This window comes from Erpetoichthys calabaricus, chromosome 15 (genome assembly GCF_900747795.2).
Source record: "Erpetoichthys calabaricus chromosome 15, fErpCal1.3, whole genome shotgun sequence".
Lineage (NCBI taxonomy): Eukaryota > Metazoa > Chordata > Cladistia > Polypteriformes > Polypteridae > Erpetoichthys > Erpetoichthys calabaricus.
Window position 1 is genome coordinate 2,960,101 of NC_041408.2, and position 18,949 is coordinate 2,979,049.

The window sequence follows — 18,949 nt, forward strand, 5'->3', positions numbered from 1 at the left end:
CTATCTAACCCTGCCAACTTCATTATCTATCTATCTATCTATCTATCTATCTATCTATCTATCTATCTATCTATCTATCTATCTATCTATCTATCTATCTATCTATTGAATCCTGCCAACTGCGCTATCTATCTATCTATCTATCTATCTATCTATCTATCTATCTATCTATCTATCTATCTATCTATCTATCTATCTATCTATCTATCTATCTATCTAATCCTGCCAACTACGCTATCATCTATCTAATCCTGCCAACTTCATTATCTATCTATCTATCTATCTATCTATCTATCTATCTATCTATCTATCTATCTATCTATCTATCTATCTATCTATCTATCTATGTTTGTATACTCAGTATGCGCATGTTAAATCAGATTCTGTTTGCTGAAACAAATACTAAATTTATTATATTTAGTTCAAAATAAAATTATATTTTTTTTAATTTACGTGACACACGTCATTGATCCGCTTGCCACAAACTCGGGTACGTCAGTGATTTGAGATTGAGGGTCGGGGCTATTTAAATTTGGGGGTGCTGGAATATTGGGTTTGAAAAGTATATAACATTAAGTTCGTTATATGTTGCTTATGCATGATAACTTTTTGTAAGAACTGCAATCTTTTAATGTTGTGTTTTAATTTCATAAATTTCCTATATATATATATATATATACACGTGTGTGTGTATTTATTATTTCTGCAGACGCTCCTTTACTGTTACTCGGTGAGGCGGCCTCATCAACAACCCTCATGACAGTCCACCGCTCAAATCACTGCCTCTGCATTGGCACTTCAGTGGGCTTTGCGACACCAAGAACCCTTTAATTCTGTGAAGGGGTCTTTGTATATGCAATTGATCCTTTGGGGTTTGGAAAGGTTAATGTGGGCAAAACAGAAATCTTTAATGTCCAGTAGGCGACCAGCAGGATGACGGGAACTTGAACTCAGCCTTCAGCGAGAGTCCTATTAAAATTAAGAACCCTTTGGAATTTCAGAAATCAGTTATCAAATATTCAAGGTATTCTATAACTTGTTACTGATCGAAATAAATAAAGTAAAGCTCTTTCCAGAACCTTCATGTGGATGGCTCTTTCCAGAGGGAATTCGAATAAGTAGTATTGTCACGTGTGCAGAGTCCCGCGAAACTGTCACCGGAGCATCCAATCACGTAAAGGAAAAGAGGAGTGGCAGCGGTGACAATGCCAGCGTGGAATAGCGAGAGGACCACACGGCGACGTCTTGGAATGCTTGGCATCGATGGGTCTCTTTATTTAGCCCTTTACGTGTAAACTACATGTTTTATTACTGGGACGTGCACTACTGCTAAAGTGACACTTAACAGTGTTTATGTGGAGACCCTCCTTCTATCCATTTAAATTTTAAATGAGCGCTTTAATACTAGAAGAGTTCATTTAACTCTGGTCTTTGTGCTGTTTATGTAGCCTTTACCATCATCAGAACAGGATCGCCGGGAAGATGGAGCCTTACTCTTATAATAATAACAATAATAAAAATAATAATAATAAAAAAAAAAAAAAAAAAAAAAAAAAAAAAAAAAAATAATAATAATAATAATAATAATGAGATTATTTCCAAAGCACTGCATCGCACAGTTCTTTGCACATGAACAGCTCATTTTCAGTGGTCACATTTACTGCCAGATCACATCGCTGAACTTGCGTGTCTCTTTCTGCTTTAAATTAATCAGAAGTAACTTCTTGAATGGCTCTGTTTTCATTTCCAGGAGCAAATAAATTTCCTAGACTTTTTTTCACATTTAAGAACGGATTTGCGTCACAAACGCAAGTTGTGCTCGAGATAAAGTTGCACAAATATTGAAAAGGGAAGTTCTTACACTCATTATAAAGTTTTTCTCCGGAAGAAATAAGGATTTCTGCTGTATCCTAAAATACTGAAACAAGTTCTATTTTAGGATAAATCTAGCAGGCGTATCCGCTCATTTAGTTGGAGTCGAGGCCCATCAAAAACAGGATGACAGACTTAATAGAGATTAGATTTTCCTGCTCACAGAAAGCAAACGAAGAAAATAAAATGCAAGATGCAAGTTGCAGGGGAAAAAACAACCAGAAATGAACCATTAGAAGAAATCTGAGCCACAAGTCACAAGTGCGGCGATCGTAGAAAAGAACACCGCCGGTGTGTCGCGCACTCAAAGTAACCGTTAAAAGTGCACATGGGAAGAGGGTGGGCCCACAAAATATCTGAAACATTTTAAGTGTTAGTTTAACGCGGGGGAGTTCGCTGTGCAACATGCTGCTAAACAGGCTGTGGGGACAACCATGAAATCAACCATTAAATGATGGAGATGAACGTGCAGTCTGCGGTCACCGTGTCGTATCAAAATCTTGTTATGAAACAACAACAGCGCATAATAATAATAATAATAATAATAATAATAATAATAATAATAATAATAATAATAATAATAATAATAATAATAATAATAATAATAATGGATTTGTGAAATTCCTGTGAGTTCCTAATTTTTGTACGGACTCTCGCTGTATACAATAACGCTGAGTTCAGGTTTTCTTGACTTGTTTGCTTTATGTTTTTGGCAAAGCAAAATTGGCTAACTAAAAATTAGGGTTAGGGTTTTTGGACACAAATTCGAGACATTTTCAAAGCTCAAAGGACCAACTTCATATATAAAGGACCCTTCGCAGGACAACACGGTTCTTTGTCAAGCATTGTTGGAGACACACAATCGGATGGAGTGACATTTTAGAAGCCCCGTTTTTATGAATGTAGTCCAGTGTTTACCTTTTATCTTGATACTCCAAGCTATTTTATTTTTAGTAAAAAAGGAAAAAAAAATAAAATAAAAAGATTAGTAAACACGTTTCTGAGCTGGGAAGCTTTCGTTTTTATTTAAACATTCAAAAATATTTTAAATAATACTAATATTAATGAAATACCAATACGTTCTGATTATTTGACTATGCAGACCCAGACAGAAAAATACAACAACAGCAAAATAGGATGATTAACATCCACACAGCTGGCAGGCAGTGGTAATAATAATAATAATAATAATAATAATAATAATAATAATAATAATAAAAGAAGAAGAAACTATAGCGCAATGGTTAGCGCTGGTTCCTCTTCTTCTTTGCCGTTCCGTCGCCACTCGGATTTTATTCTCAAAGCCCAGAAAACGTTCTGCTTTGGTTGGCTGGTAATTCCAAATTAGCCCAGTGTAGATGTGTGGAGTGTGGACCCTGCAATGGATGGACCCCCAGTCCGGGGCCACTTCCTGCCTTACACCCACACCCACGTGACCAAGAGCGGGCTGGAAAATGCTATGCTAAAAGTATTATTATTACCGGTATTATTATTATTGTTATTATGATTATTAATAACAATAACAGTAATAATAATAATCATAATAACAATAATATTCTTCTTATTATTATAGTTACTTTGGAATTCTTCTCAGCTGCTATTAAACTATGTCTGCTGCAGAGACTTCCCGAGAGAGCGCATACAGCACTCTTAAAAAATAAGATGCCAAAGTGGTTCTTCAGAGTAATGCCACAGCTCACTCATTGGTTCCCAAAAACATTCATCCACATGAAGAATCCAGAAATATCCTTCTACTGAGATCCGAAACAAATTCCATAAATAACCTCGAACATAAGTTAACAGATTTATGAAATACCAATAACTTCCTAATTTCTTTCAAGGTCTCTGTCTGTATACAGTAACACACACAGGTTGAGTTCACGCTTTTTTGACTTTTAGTATCCTGCTAGGTGGCATATTACTGAATATATGAAATATAAAATTTTTTATTATCCTTTTATGAAACTTTTTCCAAGTTCTCACGTAATGAGGAACCACACAGCCATGTAAAGTGCCATCACAGAACTATTAACTTTTAAGAGTGATATCTGAAGGTCTTAGGTACAAGTAAATTTAATAATAATAATAATAATAATAATAATAATAATAATAATCTATCCAGGATTCAGAAAAAGAAACGGTGGGTGTGGACTCTTCAAGTTTTCCCTGAGCTCGCGTGGGTTTTTCTTCCAGTTGATCCGATTTCCTTCCAAAGTCCCCCAAAATGTGCAGATGAGTGAACTAGAGACCCAAAAGTGGCACGAGCGTGGCCATGAGATGCACTGGCACCTTGCTCAGGGTTGTTTCATGCCTTGTGCCCAGTGCTGCCCAGATAAGCCCCAAGCCCCCCGTATCTCTGAATTGTATTAAATAATTATGTATGTGTGTATTTACAATATTAGCGTTATGTGCTGTAAGGAGTGGTGTAAACTAATAATTAATTATCCATCTATTCGTTCCGTTTTGAAGGGACAATAAAAATCGCGACATATTCGTACATATTACAAAGCACAACAAGAGCAATTCTCAGGTGGAAAGAGAGCCGGCAAAGCCCCCAGTCCGTGTAAAGTAATGCGCTTCATGGCACAGTCAGAGCAGAGGCGGCCGTGTCCGCTGCGTCTTCTCGCTCTTCGGTTGTTTGCGGGTGCCGTGCCAATGGTGTAAAGCCACAGATCCCTGACAGTAACATCTGCCCGCCACTGTAACCCGGAGTCCGACACTTGCACCCGAGCGTTTTCACAACTAAGCAGCATTTGGTTGCCATCGAGGACACTTGCAGCCTCCACATTAGCGCCGCGGGGGCGGGCCTAGAAAAGCGGCAGCTCGCATGCTATTGGAGAAAATCTGGCCAATCGAGTGGGCCCGGCAGCAACTTCAGCACAAGCCTGTATCAGACAGCTGCCAAAGTTTCCAAGTTCTGAGAACGATTGTTGGTCCCAACGAGGAACGAAACCGACCGTGTGAACAACTCGCGTGATTCTATGTCAACATTTCTTTTCGACTGAAACGGAGTCTTAGGATGTATACTACTGGACTGAACCCGTTCTATGCCTCCAATTTTAATCTGTGGCCCGCGTACTGCTCCGGTGGCTTTGCTTTGGACGCCGTAAAAAAGCCTTCGTTTTGCATCGCTGACATCCTGCATGGAGAATCCGAGAACGTCCCCGGTTCTTCGACGTTTGTCGCTCATTTGGGACACCACGCACAGCTTCAGAGCTCGGGATCACCTCTACGACCCTCGCCGGTGACCCCAGAATCTTCAGTATTCGCCTCCAGAATGTCCCCGGTCTCTTACCAGCGTCACTCCGGGATGCACGCGACTCCTTCTGCCTCGTCCCGGGTGCACCTCAGCGGCTCTCCACCACAGGCCCCGGCTCCTTCCAGCAAAGACCTCAAGTTTGGAATTGATCGCATCCTATCTTCGGAATTCGATTCTAAACCAAAAGACTGTTCTCCTCTAAGAGGTAAGGACATGGCGGAGCCCGTGCTGTTAGTTTGCGTTGTCTTCTCGAGAGTCCGAGCTCGCAGATGAGAAGGCGCTTGCCATGATTATGACCCGCTGACCTGATGCATGTATCTGACCGCCCTTTGTTGCAGATCTCACGCCAGTTATCGGTGCGAATCGCCATTCGGGGGTGCGTTTGTCCATACAGCCTTCAGCGAGTCAGTTCTTCGCGTCGTTGGAGACTGGAATCGGTGAGCCACCGTCGATCATGAGCAACGGTGCCAGGCACTCAGTACAGCAACAGTTTCAGGACACATTCCCAGGTACTGTGCTGACCTACTGACGCTCGCTCCGGTACTCACGGATCTCGTCTTTCACTCTAGTAAAAGTGAATAAATTACAATACATGATGAATCAGAGGGTTTTCGAAAGAAAAAAAACAAACAAAAAATCAAAACTTGGAGCACTGGACACACACTGAGGGCATAAAGGACGACAAGAGCATGCGAGCAAGGCGCAGTCATGGTGTGATGCAAACGTACGAGTGTACCGATCATTCCAGTTGATTTGATTCTCTTCTGTTTTTCAATGTAGGTCCTTATGCTGTTCTCACAAAGGACACAATGCCTCAGACGTACAAACGGAAGCGCTCCTGGTCCAGGGCGGTCTTCTCTAACCTCCAGAGAAAGGGCCTGGAGAAAAGATTTGAGATTCAGAAGTACGTCACCAAACCAGACCGAAAGCAACTGGCCGCGATGCTGGGCCTCACCGATGCTCAAGTAAGTGGAACACGTTGGACCTTTAAACTGAAATGTGGTGGTTCTTAACTTCGGTGAGATGGTCTGCGCCGTGGGCTTTTTGCATGCCTGTCTGTAGATGACGGTGAGGGGCTGCGGGGTGAAACTGTGACCTAAAAAAGTGCCGATCCAATGAACCGGAGCGACCCCAGTGTGCCGCGTTTATTGTCCCGCCTTGGGCTGGGGTTCACGGTCCTAGGCTCTGTAGTCTGGCCATGTCCGACTTAGAGCTGGACTTGACATTGGCGTACGACAAGTGTGTGCCGCTCATTCAACCTGCCAGAGATGAGATTGTACCTGTATAGCGCCTTGAAGACAAGAATAAAACAGCGAGGCAGAGTGTACGGCGCAATTAATAGAGCATTAAAACAATTCGGGAAAAAAAACGGGCCATTCAGCCTAGCAGTCCGGGACTTTTGGCAAAATAACCTCGACCTGAGTTTTATACACCGCCTGTCCTGTTGTAGCATGAATGGTCTAAAAGAAGTTCAAGTCAGTTCCCTTCATTTTCGTATAGCGCCCTTCACTGGGTGCAGGCACAGAGCGCTATGATAAGGTGTCATGTAAAAAGCAAGGGTACGTTTTACAAAATATGAAATACGGAATTATAGTACACATGAAGGCACAGATTTGTGAAAACACACGGGGAAAACGAAAGGGGTTGAAGATGATGAACATAAATGGAAACTAACCATATCTGTCTATTAATTAACTGTTCAACTAAGTGTTCCTTCTTTAATTAACGGGTCTGATATTCGATCATGAAAGTGTTAACTTTGTTACTTTAAAATGTTTGTGTTGTAATAATAATAACAACAACAACAACAATAATAATAATAATAATAATAATAACACTCCGCATCCAGAGCAGTTTTCTGCCTTGCGCCCAATGCAGCTGCAATTTACAATTCTTCCCATGAGCCTGAAATTGCGTTAAACGAACGGGTTTGAGAATGTAATAATAATAATAATAACAACAACAACAATAATCTCTAATTTAATTAATGTAGAATATAATTATTAGAACGACAACATGAGTATTAATATAGTCAAGGCAATTATTAAACTAATATATTATTATTATTAATTATTTTGCCAAGCTACTCCAATTTCCAGTCAAAACCCCAAAAACGTGCTGTTTAGGTTGACTGGCGGTTCTAAATTAGCCCAACAAGTGTGTGTGCGGGACATGAAACGGAATGACACCCAAGTCCTGGGCTGCTTCCTGCCTTATAATAATAATAATAGTAATAATGTAATGATGATGATGATGATTATCCTGCACTGGACTGGCGCTCTGTCCAGGGTTTGTTCCAGCATTGCACCAGATGCTTGCTGGTTTAGGCTCCAGCTTCATTGTGACGCTGCTCAGGGTAAAGCGAGTTTAGAAAGTGGATGCAGGAATTATTGTTTTTATTACATTCTCAAACCTGTTTTAACCCTATTATTATTATTATTATTTCCACTAACTACTCCGATTTTCCAATCAAGTCCTCACTAAAGTGTTGTTTAGGTTGACGGTCGATTTTAAACTCGTCCAGCGAGTCCGGTGCTGCTTCCTGCCTTGCACCCGATGCTGCCAGAAAAGGCTGCTGTCCAAGAGGGCCCGAGAGTGGTTTGTGAGATGTTGTGCTACGAGCAGCTTATTACTATTATTATTATTATTATTATTAGTCTCCTTCCTTTTTTGACTCCCAGCTTAAAACAATGAAACCATCTGCTAATTCAAAAAGAGGAATTTGTATTCTTAAGACGCAATCAGCATTTCTTGAAATGTTCTCCTCCACCATTATTGTTAAGAGACTTGCAAGATGAAGCGTTGGTGTAATTAAAAGAAAAGCTCAAAATGGTTCGCCTTCTAAGCCACTGGTTTATAATATTGCACAATGTCTATTATTAGGGAAGTGAAACACATTTATGCACGGCAATTGCATACAAGACTACTGTGATTAATGATTCTTAGAATTGTTATAACAATTTTATGGTTTGTTAGGCAACGTTTGGTTTTCCTGTGCAGAAGCTCATTGCTAAAGCCGGTATAAATATATATTTATTACACATAATACACACTAGTATATATATATATATATATACAAACACATTTATTGACAATTGTTTTAACGTGTATCTTGTAACTGCGGCATTGACATAATTTGAGCCTGCGGTGGTTTGAAGTTGCGATGGTCGGTAGAGCCGCCAGCCTTCTGCCCCGTTAAGTAACTCGACCACCGCGCATTGACAGCTCATTTTCTTCTTCTTCTTCCATTCGGCTCCAGGTGAAGGTGTGGTTCCAAAACAGAAGGATGAAATGGAGGCACTCAAAAGAGGCACAGGCCCAGAAGGAGAAAGAGAAGGAGCTGAGCGACAAGTCCCCGAGCTCCGCGTGTTTGGAGGCAGAAGCGCGGCGGCGCAGCTCCGAGTCCGACAGTGATGGCAGCGCGTCCGACTTCGAGGTCCTGCCGGAGAAACGGGACTGTGACGTCACAGAGCAGCATACGGCCAGCGTCATCAAGTCGGGCGCTACCCCCGAGGAGCCAACGCTGCAGGGCAAAGAGGCGACAACGGAGCCTGCGACAGCGATATCAACGACACAGATTGTACTGCAATGAAGACACCAAACGCGGTGACGACCTCGAGAGGCCCGTCCAGTGACTTTGCTATCATGGACGCCGAAGGAGTTAAGCTGCGAGTGAACATCTGCAGTGACTTTACGCCGTCTCGTGATTCCTTCACTTTGTCCCAGACGTCGTTGTTCTTGTCCCAGCCGGCCGGACTTGACCTTTTCGTCACTATGAGCCGTCTTGAGTGGACGGGCTGTGGCCGGTGTTTCTAAAACGTTCACGCACTTTCCCCCGGCGTGTCTCTCTTAGTAGTAACACGAGGTGGTTTTGTATCCCATAATAAGGATAACGCGGACACACTGAGCTGAAATGGATCATTTGGGCCAGAACGTGACTTTTTATTTTTTATAATAAACTCATGTTCGGTTTGTAATATATTTTTAGGAATTTTGCACTGAAAACATTGTAAATAAAATATTTCTTATTGGTTTTTAAAAGGAGATTTTTTTAAAACTAAGTCTTTATATAAACAAAGACCTGATCTAGCAATAAAAAAAATGGCGCTTCCTTTGAAAAAGCAAAAAGCGGATTTACTTAGTTTGAGGACAAAGCAAAGCCAACAAATATAAACGAACTGCTACCGCTTTGAAAGTGATCGTTAAAAGAGAGTTTCGGGACAAAGCGTTTGTGTTAATGAAGAGAGAAATTTGAATTCAACGCCGGCCAGTTAGCCGTGGACCCCTGCGCCATCTTCACATGCTAGGAAAACGGAAACGTAAAGGGAAATCTCAAACTGCTGAGTTTAGAGGGGCATCAGGGAAATCAGTGCAGAAATAGACGTACAAATAAGAATAAAACAGCTGGAGGGCATTTCTAAATAGTGGCAGTCAATACGGAGAGATGTCTTAAATGGGGGGACTGCAGTTTGGGTCTCCGCGAAACGTTCTGTGAGAAGGACTAAGAAATGGATAAAGAAAATATATATTTAGTATTTATGAGCACTTCAAAAGACAGCCTGCTTATTGTATAAAGTCACGTATAGGCGCTGTTTATACGCTCAACTGAGACAATTTACAGGATTAATATTATTATAACAAAGTTCTGCAGATGCGCATAACATGCAGCTCATCCGACTTTAGAGGAGCGCAATATGCAAACGCTGAAGACGCCATGCAAGACGCTATAATCCGAAGGTGTCGTGTGCTGACGAGCCTGAAAAGTATGGAATATCTCAGATAATCTTTAACATTAATAAAGGGCCGCTTCTCTAAATGGTAAAGGAAATTAAGACCGTTATTTAAGTTTCAACTAATTCTATCCAAGAAATCTTTATCACAACATTAAGGTTGATTATACAATTTCGATTACGAGTCACCAACATCTCAATGTTAATAATAATAAAATAACCAACATCAGCAACATTAGAGACAGCTTCACTATCATAAAATAAAAAAAAAAAACACCACCAACAATAATAATAATAACAATAATAATAATAATACTTGTCTGTCTTTGTTGTATTGAATGCTACGTCCGCAGTTTTATATTCTTAGTACATTCTTTACATTTATTTTACTTTTTTTGTTCATTTTGTTCATTTTGCACGTTTGTCATATTTTTAGATGTCATCTTAACTAACTGCCAACTTAAACATTTTAAATTGCCTTACGTCAGCCTTACAACTGTAATTCCGAACTAACAACTGAAATTTTTAAATTATATTAATCTGAGACGGCGAATACCAAAAAGGTAATAAAACAGTGTTCAGGTTTAAACAAATAATGCTAAAAAAAAAAAAAAACATTAAAGTAGTGAATGTTATAAACGTTAATTTTTACTTATGAATATGACTATCAGGGAGTTACAAAATACTGAAAAGCCATTAAACATACAACATTCATTCATTCATTTTCTAAAACAACACTATTTAATTGGCCTATAATTTTGGTCAAAAACTTGTCGGCAATTTAAACGACAATTTAAAAAGCACACGTGGTTCTATGTTTTATATGCCCCAAATGTATAAGTCAAATTATTAATGTAGTGAGAAGTCAAGTCAAATGACCCTTTTATTGGCCAACTACAAAAGATTACAGTATGCAAGCTTTGGGGGGAACTCGGGCCCCTTCATCAGGCGAGATGTAATCATAATTCTCACTACATTCATAATGGCTAACACGGCACAACACCCCAGTACTACAGTCAAATTATTAATATTATTAAAAAAAAGGCGGGGGTCGGTGTGTCGCTGTCAGGGGTCGTTGGCTGAGTATCCGTCTGTTTTCTGTTTATTTTATTTTCCCTCCAGTTCTGTCCTTGCCAGTGTTAAGTTCACACTTCCAATGTTAAAGTTGACCCCCTTAAGCACGGAAACAGCGTCCTGGTATTTCCGTCTCAGGGCTTCGTGAGTCGCTTTCAGTCTGGAGGGTTTCACCCTGTGCTTCTGTCCTCTTTGAAGGGACGTGCGTATTGCGGGGGTCTTTGCAATGAAATCCAGCGTGGACCCTGCCTCGTTGTGACAGGTGCTGCTCTAAGTGACAGACGCAGAAAAGGATGAGGACGCAGCATATTCGGTTAGCTCGAAATTCATAATTCATTTCATTTAATCAGACGGTCCCATACTGCGTTGGGTGTCTCATAGCTCTCTTGCTTTATTTATTTATTTATTTATTTCTGTTCCCCACTCGGTGCACACCGGAGCCGATCCGGCTGACTGATTGGCCGCTCCAAGTGAGCTCTGCGCTGGGCTGAGGGGCTCAGAAAAGTGACGGCTGAGGGTGGGCAGCCAAGCTTGCATCGAGGAGATTGGGGTTTTGCTGCGGAACTTATTAATAGTAATATTTAATGACCGAAATGAGAAAAAAAAGCTCAAAATAGGCATACGTCGTAAACACATTCCGTTGTGTCTGTTACACTCATTCACATTGCAGGTTCAAGTAGTGTGTTTTTCTCATTCACTCTTTCAGAAAAGGTGAGGCCCCCAAAAAACGTACGAGGCAAATAGTTAGTGAAAAATAAAATGTTTCTGGGACGACAGGAGAAAAGTCATTGATTTTTTTTTTTAGCTTTTCCGAGAAAAACACTTGGAAGTGAAGGTCCACCAATAATCTGACGGCTTCTGCTCCTTTTTCAGCAAATAACGAATATCATCTGAGATAAACTGTAGACGAGTGCTTTTCATATCGAGTATATAGTGCCTTTCCCGTCTATCAAGCAATCTTTCTACTATTTAGTGTCCATCAGATACATTGTACAGTACCTTCTCTATCTGTCTGGCAGCCTTCTTATCTGTTATACAGCAAAGTGTCTTTCCTAGCTATTTATTTATTTATCAATTGTGCCATTCTTAACTATTTATGTCTTTCACCTCCCAGATTTAATATATGCGGCTTTTCCCTGTCTATCTATAGTACCGTTCTCAAGTATTTATTATACTTATCCCATCTCTCTGTCCAGCGCCTTACTGTTATATTTTATAGCGTCTTTCCCATCTATCACCTTTCAGATATATTATATCGTGCCTTGTCCATCTATCTAGCACTTTTCCTATCTGTGTGTTATTAAACGGTATAGTGCCTTTCATATCTGTCTAGGTTTAGCTATATCTACCCCACCATAATTCCTTTGCTTCATCCATCTATTTCTCAGCTACACAGTGCTCCCTTACAGAGGTATCATTTTATTTATTTATCTATTACACACCCTTAACACAGTGGTTCTTCAGATCGATGTCTTAGGGGACTCATTTTTAGTTCACAAGAAAATATCCATGAAGGGTCCAGACAAAAAAAAATCATTTAGCTCTGCACCATGCAGACCCCCTAACTGGATGGTAAGAGATTTATGAAATACAAGTGGCTGGTGATTTTAAAAGGAGTCTCACTAACACCTGCTAAGGCGACGCCTTCTGTGATTGTGGTAAGTACCTTGGCTTACCTTCAAGATTTCAGTTTGTTTTTTCTACATAGAAGAAAGTTTTTGAAAGCACAAACAACCAACTCAATGTGCAGAGAACCCTTCTCAGACTGGAAAGACGGTTTGTCAAACGAGAGTTCTGCATGGGACTACACAAAGCACCATAAAATACCATTAGAGGACCAGGCTTTTCAAGAGTGGACTTATTGAACTATAGGGAGCTATCATATAACGCCTTTCACATGTATCCTTGTATCTCACGCCATTCTGATATAGCGCCTTTCACATCTGTCACTCTATGATATAGTCACTGTCACTTCTGTCTACCCGACCAGCTCTCTCTGTCTGTCTGTCTATCGTTATCTTTCTTATCTCCGTTTAGGGTGTCACCAAGAACTGGACGTCCTGGCACTGAGCTGGAGCGGCCGTAGATGGCGCAAGGTTGTCGTCTTCATTTACGGGTCTTCGCTCCTTCGCAGGGCCGCAGCTAATGAAGTCCGTCAAGTGAGTCATTGACGGGGGGCTCTTGTGTGAGGTCTGCTGATGTGCACCACCTGGCCCGGCCCCAGACTGCACGTGGGAGTGCCAGCCTTCCCCGTCTAATTGGTGTCACGGCTTATAAACGCCTAATTACGCCCAGAGGAATGCGGTAAATAGAGCTGAGTGGGTGACCCCCAGGCCTATTTACCATCTGATAGGCCGGCTAATTAACGGACCCGGCGGATACAAAATAAACAATTACGACGTGTTTTGAAAGTGCGTGTTTAGTGATAAGAGGGGCTATCACTTAAAGAGACAGTTACGGCTTTCATTGCTGGCAGCTTGTCTGAAAGTGAGTCAAAGCGAAACGGATTAGGTGAAAATACGACGGCGTTCTCTTTGCTATACGTTAAGGAATCCGTTCGGTGTTTGTCCGCATGTGAAGCTCGTGCTCATTAAAAAAAAGAAGGTAACCGGGCAGTAAATGACGGGATAGGAGCGGCGCCGTTTATGTGCGTTATAACAGGCGGGTGGCGCGGTGGCGAAGCGTATAGCGCCGGGAATGTCTCGGCTCCTAGGGGGTTTCCTCCGGGTCCAAAAGACATCCAGGTGGAGATTGGCTTTGCGTTAATGGCACAATATGTCAGTGTGTAGAACCCCCGACGTCGCCCTGAACTGTTCCTGCCTCGTGCCCTATGCTAGCTGGGGTGCACCGCAGCTCCCCTGCCCAGGACAAGCGAGTCTGGAGGATGGATGGATGGATGGATAATAGGTAGGGCTGGAGTGGCGGGTCACGTCTTATCCGACATTCACGACTGTGCTGATTCACTTTTTGGCATTTCTACCGTCGGAACGTCCATTAAGTCCGGAATATCGCGCATTAGCGTTTGAGCTGACGGACCTTGGGTTCACCCTTAAAAATAAAGGGCGGCTTTTGGCATGGGGGAAACCTATTTTGGATCCCAAAAGACCCATCCAGAAAGAACCTTTATTTGTTTGGACCTGAAACAGGCGCCATCCATTAAGTAACACCGCATAAATGGCAGCGAATCTGGGTCATGAGTTTTAAAGGACTCTTGTTGTAATACAGTCAAGCAGTCTAAATTTGGGTTTTCTTAACCCGTTAGTGTCCTGCTAGGTAGCCTAAACGTTTCAGATTTTTTTTCTCTACATGTTGGAAAGCCGGTGGCATAGTGGGTAGCGCTGCTGCCTCGCAGGTAGGAGACCTGGGTTCGCTTCCCGGGTCCTTCCTGCGTGGAGTTTGCATGTTCTCTGCGTGGGTTTCCTCCGGGTGCTCCGGTTTCCGGTGTATTGGCGATCCTAAATTGTCCCTATGTGTGTGTCTTCCAGTGCCCTGTGCTGGCTGGGATTGGCTCCAGAAGACACCCGTGACTCTGTTAGGATATAGCGGGTTGGACGATGACTGACATGACCTATAGTACAAATAACCAACTTAATATGCAGAGAACCCTTCCCAGAATGAAATGAGAGGAACCACATAACCCTATAAAGAACCTTAAAGTGCCACGAGAGAACCCGGATTTTGAAGAGTGTTGAACCCTGCATAAACCTGATGCTGCCTGGTTAGGCTCAGTCGGCACCCCGCGATCTGATTCATATGAAGGGGGCCGGCTGGGCAAAGAGGAGACCGGACATATGTCTATTGTCTTAGCGGGGGAGGACTTGCACTGTCCATTTATTGCAGATAATTATTAAAAATATGGGTTGATGAATATGAAGTCAACTTCGATAATTCAGAATTGCAAAGTACACATTAAAACATTATTATTATTGTTAAGAGAATTAACAGTTTACTATTCGAGCTATCGGTATTTTCAAACTGAATGCTATTTTAATCTCCTAAATCAGCGTTTCTCAACCTTTAAGTATTTGCTACCCGAGTTTTCATAACAGTTTTAATCGCCCCCCCCCCCCCAAGGTTTTTTTGAAAGGAGCCCACTAATACCAATTTGTTCCTTTTAAATAATGATATATCATAGATGCATATTTTTATTATACCTACTTAACTTTTATCGACGTTTATCTAACTCTATTTATTTTTCTAGTATCAGAATATAGTTTAAGTTAATTTGTTTTGGCTTCAATAGATGGATTTTTCATATTTTTGATTCTTGTTTTCTTTTTTCCATATCTTCGCGCCCCCCTTTTTGTTACTTTGCGCCCCCCTAGGGGGGTCCGCCCCACAGATTGAGAACCACTGTCCTAAGTGACGGCGCTTTCGAGCAGCACTCGTGTACTAACTGCGCTATATTTGTTTCAGTTTATTGTTAGATTATATTCAAACCAAATCTTTTTTTTCTCCCTTGAAACAAAATATGTGCTCCATTACAGATGACGATTATTATATTTTCATTTAAAGCCCAGTCGCCCTCCCCCCGAACAAAAATGTTTTCCCCCCCGAGTTTCAGCTCCATAGTTAGCGCTGATGATTTTAAAAAGCATGCGATGATCTAAGCTTAACACTAATATTATGCATCATTTCGACAGGATAACGATGCCACCTTGTCAGGGCTCGCTACTTTACACAAGCCATTTGTTGAATATCAGAGTCATAAGCGCTTGATGGATGACACGACGGCCATCTCTTGGCTGCCCAGATCCTTTCATAAGCGGCCTCATTTAATCCCTTTTAGCCGCCCTCTCCAAAGAATGCGAGCCGTTGGAAACGTTATGTCTTCAAGCGGCAGAGTGCAGGGCTCACAAATTTATAGTCTGTGTATATTTCCTGGCTCCAGATATCAGCAACGTAATGGATGGTTATATTTTATAAATCTTTTCTCAGATCTATGAATCAGAAGTCAGTCCATTTATGGTGCACTAATGCCGTCTCTTAATCCGACGAAGAGACAATAAAATTTGGGGCTAAATGTATGCCACGATAACAAGAAATTTTTATTGATTTTTAGATATGCGCTCTAAAATAAACACCAGCGATCGTCCGGGACGATCTCCCGAAACATTCCGCATCCCGACTTCGGAGTGGACTTCGTCCAAAGTGTTTATATAGACATGAACGGAAATAACATGCTAATAAAATATTACTCAAGGAGGATTTAGATGATTATCCTCAACCTTTTTATATACGTGAAGGTCTGACGTGACACTTTTACTGTGTGTTAAAACATAAGCTCTCTACATCTGGTTTTCCTCTTGTATTGAAAGAAAATATAAAGATATTGGGTGGAAACGTTTACCAGAAGAACGTAATCCTTAAATTGCCTTAGGGAGAAACCACGAGTAGAGCAGGCAATAAAGCAAAATTATGCATTAAACAGTAATTCGGAAATCCACTTCACCTTCTAGCGTTTCCCTCTTAAACAACAATTGATTTTAATGACTCTGATGGACAAAGCGCGACGACTGCACGCCATCGCGATATCAAACCGCCGATTACTCATCGAGTCCGTGCTGGCGTCTTTGATGAAGCATCGCAGATTTGGCCCTGAATTTGCCTGCTGTTCAGATTTCTTTTCTTGTCATTGAACAGGAAACAAAGTTACATCCAGTAGTTTTCTCCAAATCAGAAATCGGGTTTCGATTAGCAGCCTAATGGATTACTCTGACACGTGGCAGTCATGTCTGATTGGCTTTTATTACAGAGATGTTGTCACTAAATGAATATTCACTCATTCAATCCAGCAATCAATCGATCGAACAAAAATGGCATTTTCAAAGCGATCAAATAAGCAAAAAAAAAACAAACAACCCTGCAATATTACATTGAAAATAATCAAAAACTTAAAGGCAAGGCAGTCGGATAGGCTGTGAGGTGCAACGAGCAGCACGGAGGATAAAGAAAGGACTTTGGACTGCGTGGTGGCGCAGTGGTTAGCGCAGCCACTCTAAGACGGTTCGCTTTGTCACTTGTGGGCGTGTCGCTCATTTTGCTCTCGCGTGCCAAAAGTTCATTCGAGACCCCAAATCGGTCAGGGTGTGCAAATATGCTTTGCAGTGGGCCGGCGTTCTTTCGAGATTGGTCCCTACCTCGCCATTGATACAGTCGGGGTAAGCAGCGGCTCCCCGAGACGCTATAATACACAAGGCATGTTTATAAAAAGAAGAAAAAAAGATTTCGATTGTAGCCAAACACCGCAAAATCGAAATTTTTTAAAATTACTCTTAACGCTTTGAGCTATAGGTAGACAGACAGATTGAAAGGCACAATATAATAGATAAAAATTATTTAATATAGTGCCTGTTTAAAAATGGTCCTTATTCAGTTACTCAAAAAATGCGCAAATTTCAATATAATTGACATGCTATTCCATATGCTTCGTTTAAACAAATAAATCTTTTTCAATATTGAGATGCTTTCTTATATGACATTTCCTTCAAATTAACTCCAACACTCCATCCCACCTCTTATCCCGCCCACACTATATTACAGATAGATAGATATGAAAGGCACTCTATCTATAATATAAAAGATCTTTATTTGTCTCGAGGGATGTGTGTCATTCGTGGAGTGGTAGATCGATAGGAAAGACACTATATAACAAATTGTATAAACGAATGTCGACCTCAGGTTTTCAAGAATTAGTTGTTTTAGAATATCACTGAAGCAATCCAATCACATTGGAGTGATGACAGTCTGTGTGCCAGTCGCGATACCGTAAATGAGCGAAATTCAATCCGAATTAAACGTGCTTGGCACGGTGATTATCACTAAAAAACGGTAGGAGGAGAACCGTTTCAGGAGATGTTGCCAGTCCAGAACATCATATATCTGTACATCAGTTTTTAAAATCTCGCTACCCGAAGCTGGAGCCTCTCCCATCATTCATCGGGCACAAGTCAGGACTGGGAGCCAGCCCACTGCAGGGCGGTATATTAAATTGTATATGTATGTGTCCATTGTTAACCCGACTGCTTTATTAGCGCAGCCCATTCATGAACTTGATTAGTTCATTAGGCCCGTAGGGACAGGCCGGGAGGTCCCCGCCGTGCCCACTCGGGGGTTTTATTTTCAGCGATGCCCTCAATGACGTCACTGCTCACCCGGGCGCTGTGATCGATGCCATACGCGCGCCTTCCACATTTCTGTTTCTTTACAAAAAAAAACTCAAAATAAGACAAAGAAAAACACGCGTGTATTCTAAGCGAGTCTTCCATGCAAATCCGCAGGATTCCGTTTTTACCAGAGACGCGCTCTTCATGATTGTGATGTATTTCGGAAGTGGTTAAGATTATATGCGAGTTAGGGTGAGTCCATGAAGTTTAATGTTTCAGTAATTACCGCAGAGTAATCGCAATTTGAAAACTGACGGCTGTAATTTATATTGTCGCGAAGTCAAACATTTGTATTTAAAGTATTGTTTAAATCCCCCGCCACTTGAACGCTAACGGGTTGGCCGACTTCGGGAGGTTCACGTGCCAAGGATGTTACATTGCATTTGAAACGCTTTGTGGAGTTTGAGTAAACCATCTTGCCACAAAGACTTTTTACAGAAACGCGCTTTTTTCCTTTTAGAAAACGTCAATCTTAATAATTGGAATGCTAATGGCTCGTCATTACACGTAGAGTTCAGCGTATTGATTTGATTGCAGGTCAGGGGTCACAACCTCAGTCACGGGGTCTTCTTCACAGGTTTTTATTCCCCCAAGATCCACGGATCACCCGTATTTCTAATTGTTTGATTAGATTGCTTTTTTACTTGCTCTTTTTCAGAAAAATGTGTAATATTTACTTTATGACAAAATGCCAACTTTTCTATTTTTCCAGGGCTTTAAATGCGTAATTTTATCACGTTGACTTTAGTTAACCCTTTACAGCGTGGTTTGCTCCTTTAATTGTATCCTGCTGCCGACTTATTGTGACGGCCAGTACAGACACGGGTGCAAATGACAGTGGACGAGCC

General features: G+C 41.3%; 1 protein-coding gene across 3 annotated transcripts; it reads left to right on the top strand.

Moving 5' to 3' along the window:
• Positions 1 to 4,763: 4,763 nt before the first annotated feature.
• On the top strand, positions 4,764 to 9,175 carry hlx1 (H2.0-like homeo box 1 (Drosophila)). 3 transcript variants are annotated; one of them, XM_028820688.2, is made up of 4 exons: positions 4,764 to 5,336; positions 5,470 to 5,640; positions 5,912 to 6,096; positions 8,391 to 9,175. In XM_028820688.2, the coding sequence occupies exons 1-4, from the start codon at positions 4,892 to 4,894 to the stop codon at positions 8,721 to 8,723; spliced, it is 1,134 nt and encodes a 377-aa protein (XP_028676521.1). In that variant the 5' UTR covers positions 4,764 to 4,891; the 3' UTR covers positions 8,724 to 9,175. The 3 variants fall into 3 exon arrangements, with proteins under 3 accessions (XP_028676521.1, XP_028676522.1, XP_028676523.1); XM_028820689.2 differs by having other exon boundaries at positions 5,470 to 5,568; XM_028820690.2 differs by lacking the exon at positions 5,470 to 5,640.
• Positions 9,176 to 18,949: the final 9,774 nt, after the last annotated feature.